The 13,553-nt window shown below is 43.0% G+C and overlaps 1 protein-coding gene across 1 annotated transcript in view; it reads right to left on the bottom strand.

The window, feature by feature from the left end:
- LOC306925925 (receptor-type tyrosine-protein phosphatase F-like) overlaps positions 1–13,553 on the bottom strand; it is a gene marked incomplete at its 5' end in the record, with an annotated part of 147,415 nt that overhangs the window by 42,332 nt on the left and 91,530 nt on the right. Inside the window, 3 exons of the mRNA XM_079505074.1 lie at positions 6,142–6,311; positions 10,538–10,759; positions 11,881–11,962. Of these exons, the coding sequence (XP_079361200.1) occupies positions 6,142–6,311; positions 10,538–10,759; positions 11,881–11,962 (474 nt within the window). The remainder of the gene's footprint in view (positions 1–6,141; positions 6,312–10,537; positions 10,760–11,880; positions 11,963–13,553) is intronic.

The following is a 13,553-nucleotide window of genomic DNA, read 5'->3' on the forward strand; positions in this document are numbered from 1 at the left end:
AGAGAGAGAGAGAGAGAGAGAGAGGGAGAGATGAAAAGAGCTCTCATGTTGCTCTCCACTTGAGCTGAGGATAATTACCTTGATGTGCAATGAAACAGTCCCACAGTACAATTATCGGTATCTCTGATTTCTGCATTCAACCTTTGGCCACACTAGTGCACTAAACTAAACTTTACCCATATGCAATCTGTCTGTATCTCTAAAACCCGAAACAAATGGGAGAGCGAGACACGCCATCTCTCCGGTCTACTTCCCCTATGTGTCTGCGTGATGTAGGTGCATGGCTGCAACTCTTTAGGAGACCGGAAACCCATTTAGACCTGAGGACGATTCTACAAATGTCTTCTAAATCCTGACAGTTTAAAAAAAAAAAAAAACATCTTTCTACGTCAGTGGGTTCTCAAACATTTGTATGTCAAGACCCCCAATGTATTTGGCCACTATCTGAAAATATGTTTTTCCAGTATGACCCCCCAGAAGCAAGGCTTTGAGTTAAAAACGTTTGCTTTGAAAGAAAATATATTAAAAGATTTGCGCCAGCCACAGTTTCACAGTTTTTAAAAAAAATAGCAGATCTACAAGCTCGTAGCGCGGCACTCGGCTGCCTCGCTATGAGCTTGTAGATCTGCTCTTTTTCCAATAGCTAAAGTATAACATAATGCTTTAAACACCAAAAGGGGTTCCCTTCTAGAATGGGTTAAATTGGAATTAGGTGTTCATTCCCAGTGAACATTATGAACCCTGCCTTGGGTACGATTCTTTAGCCAAACAATTGTCCTAACGCTCTGACACTAAAATGGCTTTTTGAGAGAGAGACAAATCAGGAGAAGATCAACGTTCTCTATCTGTCCCACCAACAGGTTCAGGTTCAGGTCAGACGGAAAAATAGCAGATCTACAAGCTGATAGAAGAAAATGTAGTGCAAATCTTTGAATATATATTATTTTTTAACTTTTTAACTTTTTAACGTTTTTAACTCAAATCTTTGAGGGGTTCCTGGAATAACATATTTTCAGATGGGGGTCGGCGGCCAAATACAGATAATTCTGGGGGTCCTCGACATGAAATATTGCGAACCACTGATATAGAAACTGTCATATATATATATATATTTCTGATATATTTTCAGAAAACTGTCAGGATTTAGAAGACGTTTTTTATTTTATTTCGACGTCAGGTCTAAATGGGTTAACACAATGTTTGCTAAGGACGTATGGGGTGCTAAGGACATGTATACAGTAGGTATACACGTCAGTAGGTTTTATTGATAAAAAAACGATGATTTTGTTTTTTTGTTCTGCAATGTACACTTGTACAGTAGCCTACTCCTTGTTGATTTGCGCAAAGAAAAGGGTAGGAGCGCACACCAATAGTGGCGAGGTGCTGACCACGGGAGACAAAAAAGAATAGGAATAAAAAGAAAAAATTGCGGTCGCACAGCTCGTCATAGTCACGATGCAAAAAAACGTTTTTTCTGGTCAAAATAAATAAATAATAATAATATACCTTAGATCTGATGTTTGTAAATAAGGAAAAAGATCCCACCCTTCCGTGTTGCTTGGAACCGGTGTGTGTGTGCCTTCGTGCGTGCATGCGTGCCTTTGTGCGTGCGTGCGCGCATACCTTGTGTGTGGTAGTGGATGCGTCTCAGCTCCACAGGGTCAGAGGCATGCTCCAGCAGGGCTTCCTTCATGCCGGACGAGCACTGTTGGTCTTTAGCCGACGGAGACGCTCGCTTCCTGGAGACATAAGACAACACAGTGTTGGTCTGTAGCTGATGGAGACGCTCGCTTCCTGGAGACCATAAGACAACACAGTGTTGGTCTGTGTAGCTGACGGAGACGCTCGCTTCCTGGAGACATAAGACAAACACAGTGTTGGTCTGTAGCTGACGGAGACGCTCGCTTCCTGGAGACGGCATGACATGCAATGAGGACACATCCACAAGACAGAAACCATACCGGATCCAATACTGTACACATACGCACGTACACGCACCCACGCATGCACACTCTCTCTCTCGCACACACACACACACGCATGCATGCACGCAAGCACACACACACACAATACTCACGCACACAGAAAATAAATACCTGCGTCACAAGATGTGGCACGTGCTTGTAGATGTGTCTATGGAGTTAACATCAGCTCTAATAGACCCCCAGGTGTGGTTATAATATTAAATATGTCTTCCCTGTGAATTTTTGGTTTCTTCCTGAAAGCTGAAAGCCTTTAATTGAGTCAAAAGGCCCAATCGAAATACACCACATTAGTGACTCCTAGTATAATCATAGTGATGGTGATGGACTGTTGATCATGTTTTAGGGGAGGGGGTATCATGGCATTCCATCTAAAAAAAACAAAAACAAAGACCAATGCTGAAATGAAGATACAGGGTTTCATGCAGGAAGTACTAACCTGTCCTGGTTGCTGCGTCCACAGGAAAGCACAGGAAACAGGACACCATGAGGAGAGAGACAGGAAGGATTGAGTTACAGTGTGTTCACCACCATTTCACACATATAACATATAAAAAAAAATAGATGCAGTTCATTGGAGCAACGTGTCTCCATTGAAGGCAGGAAGTCAAGCGGAAGTGCTGAAGGCATTTACAGAAGGCACGCTGCGTCTCGGCCAGACAACTATTCCACAATCTCCGAATGCTATATATATAGAGTCTGGAAACTACAGCTCCCGAAATCAGAGTAAGGGAAGCTGCCATTTCCGTTCACGAAAATATATTTTAAAATATCTTTAGAGCTTATTTTTTATTTTATTTTCTAAGCAACAAGCTATATGCTTAGATGATTTCTATTTATATTAGGATAAATGTGCGCGACTGTAAAGACAAAACGGAAGTGGCGAGGAGGCTCCACTTCGCTTTATAGTTTACTCATGACAGCTCTTCCGTTGCTCCAGACTGTAAGATGAAAGCTTTTGGAAATTGCGAGAGGCAACAGTCTGGTAACGCGAGACTATACTGCCCAAGTGACTCATGCGATTCCTCCATGTCTCTCGCTGCCACTCAAGTGACTACTGGTTAATCACAGCGTGACTTTTCTTGTGGGTCGCGGACACATTTGTATGGGTCCCTTTCTTTGTTGTTTCCTACATTTTAGTTTTTCATTATTATTTCAAAGAAAATTCACATTTAAAAAATAAATGACTTTCAGTAATTTCATGAAGTAATCAAAGACAAATACAATAAATTCTATAAATTAGAAAACATAAGTAGTAGTGAAAATAGCAGATCTACAAGCTCAAAACGCAGCACGAGCGTTGTGCTAGTTTGGGGAGACATAAAATCTCTCTTTAAAAAATGCTGGGAACCACCGACTTAGATGCACCGCTTAGGTAAAGGTACCTGTATACACTCTGAAGCTCCAGTACATTTAACCCATTTTAAGCCTGACGTCGAAATTAAAAAAATGTTTTTTTTCTGAAAAACCTCATGTTTCTATATATCAGTGGTTCTCAATATTTCATGTCAAGGACCCCAAAAATGATTATGTAATATGCCGCCGACCCCCATCTGAAAATATGTTGTTCCAGGGACCCCTCCAGAAGCAAAGATTTGAGTTAAAAACTGAAACTCTGAAAGAATATATATTCCAAGATTTGAGGCACATTTTCACGATTTTTCAAAAATAGCAGATCTACAAGTTCATAGCGCCGCACTCGGTGCCGGCGCTATGAGCTTGTAGATCTGCTATTTTTCAATAGCTAAAGTATAACATAATGCTAGAAACACCAAAAGGGGTTCCCGCCCGAAATGGGTTAAAAAAGAATCACACCCGTGTGAAGTGAGGGGCGCTCTTATCATCGTACACATACAGGGACGTTGCTGACAATTTGATTACCCTACTCGCACACCAGTATTGCACTCGAGGGTGTTCTTTATCCTCATTAACCCTAGAACACTAAACATATTTTTAATAAAATATCTCTCATCAAAATGTATTGCAGTACAGCAATACATGGCAACTTGAGGTACTCTTCTGTAATATTTCATCATGACTTTTCACAAAAAAACAAAAAAATAGATTTCATGGGGGGGGGGGGCTATCTTGGGGGGGGGGGGGGGGGGGGGCAAATCGGTGAAAAACGTGCATATTATTATTTTTTAAATATTCCTAAAAAAAAGAGAAATGAAGTTGGGAACTTCTCCTTTGGTCCACCCATTCCTAAGACATGTGAGGTCCAGTAAAAAATAAATTAAAAAAAAATCCATTGTACAGTAGGTGTATTGGATTTTCTGGATTTGATTGGATCTGATTGCATCAGTCAACACATCTCATGCATCAGCTATACAACAATCTGTTGTGCAGATGTGAGTGAAGCCTAAACAAACGAGTTGAGATGAACAGGCAGGCAGGCAGGCAGGCAGGCAGGCAGGCAGGCAGGCAGGCAGCCAGCCAGCCAGCCAGCCAGCCAGCAGCTGGCATCATTGGTCAGTGGAGTGAGACAGATGGATGGATGCCACCAACCCAGTCACATGTGTGCCTGAGGATAGACCCGCTCAGCCGAGCGTATGTGTGCGTATGTGTGCGTGCGTGCATGTGTGAGTGTAGCCGTGGGGGTACCCAGACTCTCTCCCATCATGCCATGCAGTGAGCTGCCCCAATACACAGTGGTTTCATTTTCTTGGAGTATAATGATGAATGGCACCATGTGGAAATACTCAAACAAAGTATGCTCTAAAATTGTGAGAAAAAAACAAAAGGTATTTTTCATTTCACCGCACCCTTAAAACCCAGCAACCGTATATTGTGCTGCGACGCTTTGCAATGTCAAGCTTTACTCACAATAACAGAAAACAGAAAAGACACTATAGCATAGAGCCCTGAGGTTAAGTACAGTAATTAAGTAAATGTAGTGAGTAACCTTAGCAGCACCACTGCCCGGTGTTATCGTGGTCAAACAGAGCGGTGGGGTGGCTGACTGTCTGACCATATGCCAGCTATAGCTGCCAGGCTGCAGCCTACAGCATGTGCCAACCAGAACTTCTGTTTCCAGCTGAAGGATAATGCCCCCGGGCCCGACTCTGACAAACTAACTCTCCACTTTCTCATCGTCCTTGGTGGACTGTACTTATAATTCTTTCGAGTATGTCTGTAATTTATTTTTGAGTGTGTGTGTGTGTGTGTGTGTGTGTGTGTGTGTGTGTGTGTGTGTGTGTGTGTGTGTGTGTGTGTGTGTGTGTGTGTGTGTGTGTGTGTGTGTGTGTGTGTGTGTGTGTGTGTGTGTGTGTGTGTGTGTGTGTGTGTGTGTGTGTGTGTGTGTGTGTGTGTGTGTGTGTCAGGGGCGCCTAACTTTGTTTCCAGGTGGGGGAGCACAGATTTGGACTCAAATCTGTGCGCAATTTGAGTCCAAAATGTGCGCGCACATTTAGCGCGCGCAAAAATTTGCGTGCATGTGCCTCGTGCACGCGCGTTTTCGCAGCGCAGTTGGGCTCGGCGACCCCGGTGTTGTATCGTCATCATTCATCATAGATCCCTCCCCGTCAGAATCTAATATCTAACATTAAATTGCAGCAGCATTCAGCAGTTCAGTTGGCACGGCGGCCATAGTAATTAGTAAATACTATATTATTTCTCACTGCAATAGTGACTATTAGAGAAATAATATAGTTAAATTGTAAATGCTTTACCTTAAACCCCAAATGTGCTCTTGCGCTCCGGGGTGGTTAATTCCCTCATCATGGCATTTACTGTATATCCAACGTGAGTTAGCGGGTGATGCTGGACGAAAATACCATTAAGGGACAGAGAAAGCTCCTATATTCGTAATTCTCGGGCAGCGGCTGAATTGCGGGCCGTGCTGCGGGTAAAGTCGGAGACAAAATTGGAGCCCTGAGTCTACATAAAGTTCTATTTAAGTTACATAAGTTGAGCCTGTGCAAGTGTGCATACGCCTGTATGTTGAAAAGTTAAAAAAACATTCGCTCTGAAAGAATATAATAGGCTATTCAAAGATTTGCGCCACATTTTTTCACGATTTAAAAAAAAATAGCAGATCTACAAGCTCGTAGCGCGGCACTCGGTGCCGCGCTACAAGCTTGTAGATCTGCTATTTTTTCAACAGCTAAACCATAACATAACCCTTAAAACACCAAAAGGGGGTTTTGAATCCACCCACCTCTTGAAGAGCAGGATGGAGATGACGCTGATGATGATGAGCACCACGGCCAGCACGGGGCCCATCACCCACAGCATCTCGGGCTCCTCGGCGTGGCGCGACACCACCGCGCCGCCGTGCAGCTTCACCACGATGAGGTCCGAGTACGGACTGGCCGCAAACGCACGCTCCTGCAAGAGGGCAACACAAGGAAAATACATAATAAAATAATAACTAGAATTCGACCGGCCTTCGGCCGGTCTCACTCGAGCGCCACGCCACGCCATCCAGGTGGCCAGTGTAGATTTTTACAAGGGTTTAATACCAACCACAAGGTGGCCACCACCAGACAGTGGCCTTGTGGTTAGAGTGTCTGCCCTGAAACTGGGAGGTTGGGGGTTCGATCCCCGGCTCACCACTCCAAGAGATGGGTCAAATGTGGAGAACAAATTTCACTGCGGTAACGTGTGTCACTAATCGTATGACTTTGAATTTTGGAGGCGATACCCACACGTTTAGCTGTGAGGCGCTAATGATTCCACGAACGCCCGATCCTTACAATCTATACCTTGTTGTAAAAATCGTCAATCAACGATTAAAATGACATAAAATACAATACCGATTGGTATTATTCAAGTGGAGAAATAATGGACCAAAGTTAAGTTTCCGAACTGTTGTTGCTGAGTTTAGTTCAAATAGCCAATCTACAAGCTCACAATAGACAATACCTGTGGGCGGGTGCGGGCGGTCAAGACAAAACCAGCGGGCCACCGCGAATCCCGCATCCTCCCGCAATTCACCAGACACAGAGCTTATACACTTTAGCAAAATATAAACGTCTGAGGAGAGCGTTCCCTACTGCGCTGGACAATGCACAGGCATGCTCCCAAAGCAAAGCGCATGCATGAGCGCACTCCGCAGGCACAGGCGCGCGCCTGCACCTGTCATTCATTAGTAATCGACTCTGTGAGAAGTGTGTGTCTGTGATATAGAGCGTCGCAGACCCGCCCCCTCGAGAGACCCGGAAAATAAATCCCCGTTTATTTTCCTCATAGACTTTTCGGAAAGTATTTATTTAAAGACGTTTACGCCGCGGACAAATCATGACAACAAACACATTTTTTTTGGTTTTTCTTCTTTGTAATTATTTGTTTGGTCCAAAATATTGTGTTTGTTGTCATGATTTGTCACGACAAGAGTTGGCTTTGTAGATCGCTTATAAGATCTTTAAATAAATAAGTTTGGAAATGTCTATGGGAAAAATGCATTCGGAACTATTTCCTGGGCCTGGCGTCGTCATGAAAGGGGGCGGGACTGCGACACTCTATACCGATGGAGGAGTTTATTTTCCCCGCGATGGATTTTCTCTGTTCCCTGTGTGCGTCACACGGTCACTCAGCAATAATGTGAAACAGAACACAAAGATGAGTACAATTTGTTTTATAAATAAATAACCTGCAGTAACCACCAGCATACAGCTCTCTCTCTCTCTCTCTCTCTCTCTCTCTCTCTCTCTCTCTCTCTCTCTCTCTCTCTCTCTCTCTCTCTCTCTCTCTCTCTCTCTCTCTCTCTCTCTCTCCCCCACCCTTCATGTGCGCAGTGTCCATGACACAATATATACAGTATATATCGCATAATAGGCCTACCTATAATATATGTCCAGTCGCTTCCCATCATGTGACTGTGAGCAACTCCTTGCACAAATAGATCGGCTAGTTGAACTATTTTAAAATGTTTTTAAAAATAGCAAAAGAAAATGGCAAATAAGTTTAGGGATAATTGGGGTGGCACAAGATAGGGCCCTATGTCTTGCACCTTTGCACCACTGCCTATAGTATAGAGCGTCGCAGTCCCGCCCCCTTGAGAGACCCGGAAAATAAATCGCTGTTCATTTTCCTCATAGACTTTTCAAAAAGTATTTATTTAAAGACGTTTACGTCGAGGACAAAGCCAACTCTTGTCGCGACAAATCATGACAATGAACACAATGTTTTGGGCCAAACAAAGAATTAGAAAGTAGAAAACAACGGCAGGTTACAACACTTTTTTTGTTGTTTTTCTTCTTTGTAATTATTTGTTTGGTCCAAAATATTGTGTTTGTTGTCATGATTTGTCACGACAAGAGTTGGCTTCGTACGACGCTTATAAGGTCTTTAAATAAATATGTTTCGAAATGTCTATGGGAAAAATGCATTGGGAACTATTTCCTGGGCCTGGCGTCGTCATGAAAGGGGGCGGGACTGTGACGCTCTATAGCTGTCGCCGTCGATTGTAGGCAGAGATGTCGCGCTCTTTGCAGCTTGTTTCTAGTAGATATCATCACTCCCATCGATCGACTATCATCCGGAGTTTCCACCCCTGCGAGAATATCTAATTATCCCTCTGAATATCCATCCACCGCTTCTCTCTAAGAGCCCAGACAGCTGCCATGTTTGCAGACTGAATGTCTGCTGCATTCTGATAAGTACCAGTACAGACATCTAGAGAGATGAGTGGAGGGCAGACACATTGGTGGAAGTATTCGGATGTTTTCTGTTTTCTGTTCTTCCCAGCTAAGTCCTGCCCTATGCGGGAGCTAACTATCTCCGTAGACAACGCCCTGGTAAAGTCTGTCCCGACAGCCAGGAACCTTGGTGTTGTCCTGGACAGTCAGCTCTCGTTCAAAACACACATCACAGCTGTCACTAGATCCTGTAGGTTTACACTCTACAACATACAACGAATTAGACCGTTCCTCACCCAGGAGTCAGCCCAGCTCCTAATCCAGACAACAGTCTTGTCAAAACTTGACTATTGCAACTCCCTCCTTACTGGCCTACCGGCATGTGCACTTAAGCCCCTCCAACTGATCCAAAATGCCGCAGCACGCTTGGTCTTCAACCAGCCAAAATTCTCACACGTCTCCCCCCTTCTCCGCTCGCTCTATTGGCTCCCGGTCGCTGCCCGCACAGAATACAAAACTCTGATGCTGGCATTCAAAGCAACCAAAGGCATGGCCCCCCCATATCTCACAAGTATGATCGTACCCTACAAACCCTCCCGCTCACTCAGATCAGCCAACGCAGGGAAGCTGGAGGTACCTTCACTAAAAACGCCGGGACAACGCTCCACACGTCCCAAACTCTTCTCCCTTCTGGCTCCAAAACTATGGAATGCACTTCCCATTGCAGTCAGAACTGCAGCCTCACTCCCAATCTTCCGCCGTAGTCTAAAAACCCACCTCTTCAGACTCCACCATGGCCCGTAGCACTTGCCCTAGCCTAGCCCCTTAGATAGCACATTATGTAGACTTAGATAGTATTTTAAACAGACTTATAGCTTGTTATGTAGACAGCTCTAGAATTGCACTTTATGTAGTCATAGCACTTTATAGTACACATGTATAATATATTATATAGTATAGTATGTATAGTTTACATAGATACTCCACTGTTACGTTCTTAGTTTACGCATGATTCATGATAACTACTTTTTATACATGTGATGTATGCCATGCTTTTTGTTTTTGCTTAATGTAAGTCGCTCTGGATTAAGAGCGTCTGCTAAATGCCTAAATTGTAAATTGTTTTACTCAAGTCAAAGGTCCCTGCACACTACTGTGTTTTTCGGATTTTTAGCAGCGTTTAAACGCATTCAGTCTGCAAGGACCTTTAAATGTAACAATATCACAATGTAAAAATTCTCTGTTACAAGTAAAAGTCGCAATGCGACACATTGTGAGCTTGTAGATCTGGTATTTTCAAAAGATGAATTGTATACATTCGAAATGGGACATTTCAAGCATAATGAGTATGTTTACGTTGTTGTACTTTTAGTACATTTTCTGATGGCAATACTGTTGTACTTTTACTCAAGTATTCTGAACGTTTACTTACTTAGTATTTCTATCTATTGCAGTAATGATAGTTTACTTCAGTAAAGAAACTGATTATTTTCCACCACTATGAAACAGTGTTGATTTGATTTTTGTTTTGTTTTAGTCATAGTCATTTGAATACAATTTAATTTAGTTGTAGTCACATTTTAGTCATCTGAAATCCAGCCAGTCTTGATTGGAGTCGTAATGACTGATTTTACGCTTGCTGAAAATAGCCGATCCACAAGCTCACAACGCGTCACAGCGTGACACGTTGTGAGCTTGTAGATCGGCTATTTTGCAACCAAGCATCCATTTTTTGTTCTACTGGATCTCTTCGCCACTATACATTTTAATCAAGTTTTTTTTGTCTAAAAAAAGTTTTTCTCCTCTGGTAAAAAGCTGGAGTTTGCGTGATGGCAGGCTCTCAGTCAAATCTGGTCACATTTATTTTGTTGTAATTTAGTGTTCCTCAGTGAAAAACGCTAGTCGATGAACATTTTTCGTCATATGGCCTTTAGTCGGGCGAAAGCAACGCCGCTGTGAAAGAGTACAACTCACCGCCTCGTGGTCTTTGAGCTGTGCCAGCGTGAAGCAGCGGTACTCCTGCAGGCCTCGGAGGGGCTTGTTGTAGAAGCCGTGGTAGGTCCTCTGGTCGCCTAGGGTGAAGGTCTCGGGCAGCGCGTCCATCTTGGCAGCGACGTAGGGCTGCAGAGAGTCCTGGCTCTGTCTCCTCTGTCTGTGTGCGCTGCTGCTGCTGCTGCTGTCGTCAGCATCCAGGAGCTGGCATAGCAGGATAGTTAGAGACCATTTAGACCTGAGGACGATTCTACGAATGTCTTCTAAATCCTGACAGTTTTCTGAAAAACCTCATGTTAGTCGTTCTCAAACATTTTCATGTCAAGGACCCCCATGTAATTGGCCACCGACCCACATCTGAAAATATGTTGTTCCAGGGACCTTCCAGAAGCAAAGATTTGAGTTCAAAATGTTTGCTCTGAAATAATATCTATTCAAAGATTTGCGCCACATTTTCCCGATATTTCTGAAATAGCATATCTACAAGCTCATAGCGCGGCACCGTAGATATGCTATTTTTCAATAGCTAAAGTATAGCATAATGCTTAAAACACCAAAAGTGGTTCCCGTCCAGAATGGGTTAAAGACCATGTTGCATTCTTTATGCGTTTGCATAAGTGCCGTGATTCCCCCCTCCCCCCAAAACATGATCATCAGGTACTATGATTATACTATGGGAATGATTTTTTTTATGTGTACAGAAAGTGTTATGTTATGCCATGTTTTCAGGTGGGTGGTGATCCACCTGAACTAAAGCCGCACACACAGCTGTTGGTGGGAGGGGTTAGGGGAGGGATGATATTGAGATGTCACAATACCATGTGTATTTCGATTGGGCCGATATTACAATTTACAATTTAGGCATTTAGCAGACGCTCTTAATCCAGAGCGATTTACATTAAGCAAGAACAAAAAGCATGGCATACATCACATACATACAAAAAATCATACGCAAGCTAAGAACGTAATAGTAGAATATCTACATAATGGAACTATACATGTATACTTTATAGTGCTATGTCTACATAAAAATGCTATAAGTCTACATAAAAAAACTATCTAAGTCTACATAAAAATGTCATGGCTATGGCAAGTGCTACGGGCCATGATGGAGTCTGAAGAGGTGGGTTTTCAGACTATGGCGGAAGATTTGGAGTGAGGCTGCAGTTCTGATTGTAATGGGAAGTGCATTCCATAGTTTTGGAGCCAGAAGGGAGAAGAGTTTGGGACGTGTGGAGCGTTGTCCCGGCGTTTTTAGTGAACTAATAGTACAATATTGTACTATTTTGATATGTGAGTTTACCAGCCCTGATCTCTCCACTCACCTCATGCACGTCCATGTCCTCAGGACTGCTCCATCTCTGTAGGTTGGCTGAGCTGACAGGCACCACAACTATATAGTACCACCTGAAAAACAAAAAAAAGTAGCCTATTATATTATATAGGAAATTTGGATGCCATAGAAGAGAACGAATGAGAATGTCCCACCACAACACTTGACGTTAACTGTCTTTATGTGTACGGTGTAAAAACATAAACAAAACAAAAATGTATTCCTGTTAATATTCTTCTCTCTCTCTCTCTCTCTCTCTCTCTCTCTCATTATGTTGGATACTATTAGAATATTAGATAGATAGATAATTCAGGGAGTTTAACCACTGAGGCGAAGCTGACACTGAACCGGTATCACAACAACCATGAGAAGTCCATGTTTGTGGTATGTGTTTCAGCTAAGATATTCGTGCTGATATAGTCTTGCAGACAACTATTCCACAATCTCCCAATGCTATATAGAGTCTGGAACTACACCTCCCGAAATCAGAGTAAGGAAGCTGCATTTCTGCTATAGCAGCAAGCTATGTATATACTTTAGATCAGGACCCCTCGGGGGGTCGCCAAATTATTTTGGGGGGTCCCCAAATTAGTTTTTAATTAGTTGTTTTTTTTTTGCAACTGAATGCCTGGAAAGTGTTAATGAAGAGTTTACATATAGTACACATAGTACATGCATACACCTGACCTTCCCTAATGATTATATCTGGTTTCAGTATTTATTTATGGTGTATTGTCTCTATTATTAAGGTTATATTGTAGCAGTCAATTTATATTGGGGGTCGGGAGGGGGCGGGGCGGGGGTCCCGAGATATTGCCAAAGCATTTCCGGGGGTCCCCGGCCAAAACCGTTGAGAACCCCTGCTTTAGATGATTTCTATTTATATAATTAGGATACATTTGTGCGACTGTAAAGACGAAACGGAAGTGGGGAGGAGGCTTCACTTCCACGTTATCGCTTACTCATGATGATAGAGCTTCCGTTGCTCCAGACTGTATGACGGAAACATTTGAAAATTGCAATGCGAGACTATAGTGCTGATAGCACAGAAGACAGCACATTTGAGTACATTAACGGTTGATAGGTCTGACCATTGCATTCATCAAACAATGCTCTTTTGTGAGCACTTTGCGAGGACATGGTCCCTGGCAGGGTACAAATGACAGTTAGGGAAAATTGTTTGCTTTCACTTTAGGTCAAATTCAAACCTATAGCATCTGCCTAAATTAGTGGTTCCCAACCTTTTCATGCATCTGCTATTTTTGAATAGCCAACCAATAGTGACGACGTCCTGACGTCACTCACTCACCCCCTGGTTTGCGGTCATCATTGTCAACATTGGGTCATCTTAAAATCGGCTCATATAAGAATTGGGGTCTATATGGAACTGTCTCGCCGATATCGTCGGGGAGGTGTTTCTGTATCGTTTACAATAGTCAGTCAGTCATATTTGATAGTCTGTTTCTAGCGAAAATTCGGCAGCAGTAACATAAGCATTTTCTCGCAGTCAGATTCTTCATATCCATATGATCGAAACCTATGGGATGATTAGATTTTTCAAACACAGTTCTTATATGAGGCGATCTAAGATCCCCCTATGTGGATTATAATACAAATTAAAAAAATACACAAACCCCGTGGAATAGCACCCTCTAGCGATATTGA

The sequence above is a fragment of the Electrona antarctica genome (genome assembly GCF_951216825.1).
Source record: "Electrona antarctica genome assembly, chromosome: 7".
NCBI classification, from domain to species: Eukaryota; Metazoa; Chordata; class Actinopteri; order Myctophiformes; family Myctophidae; genus Electrona; species Electrona antarctica.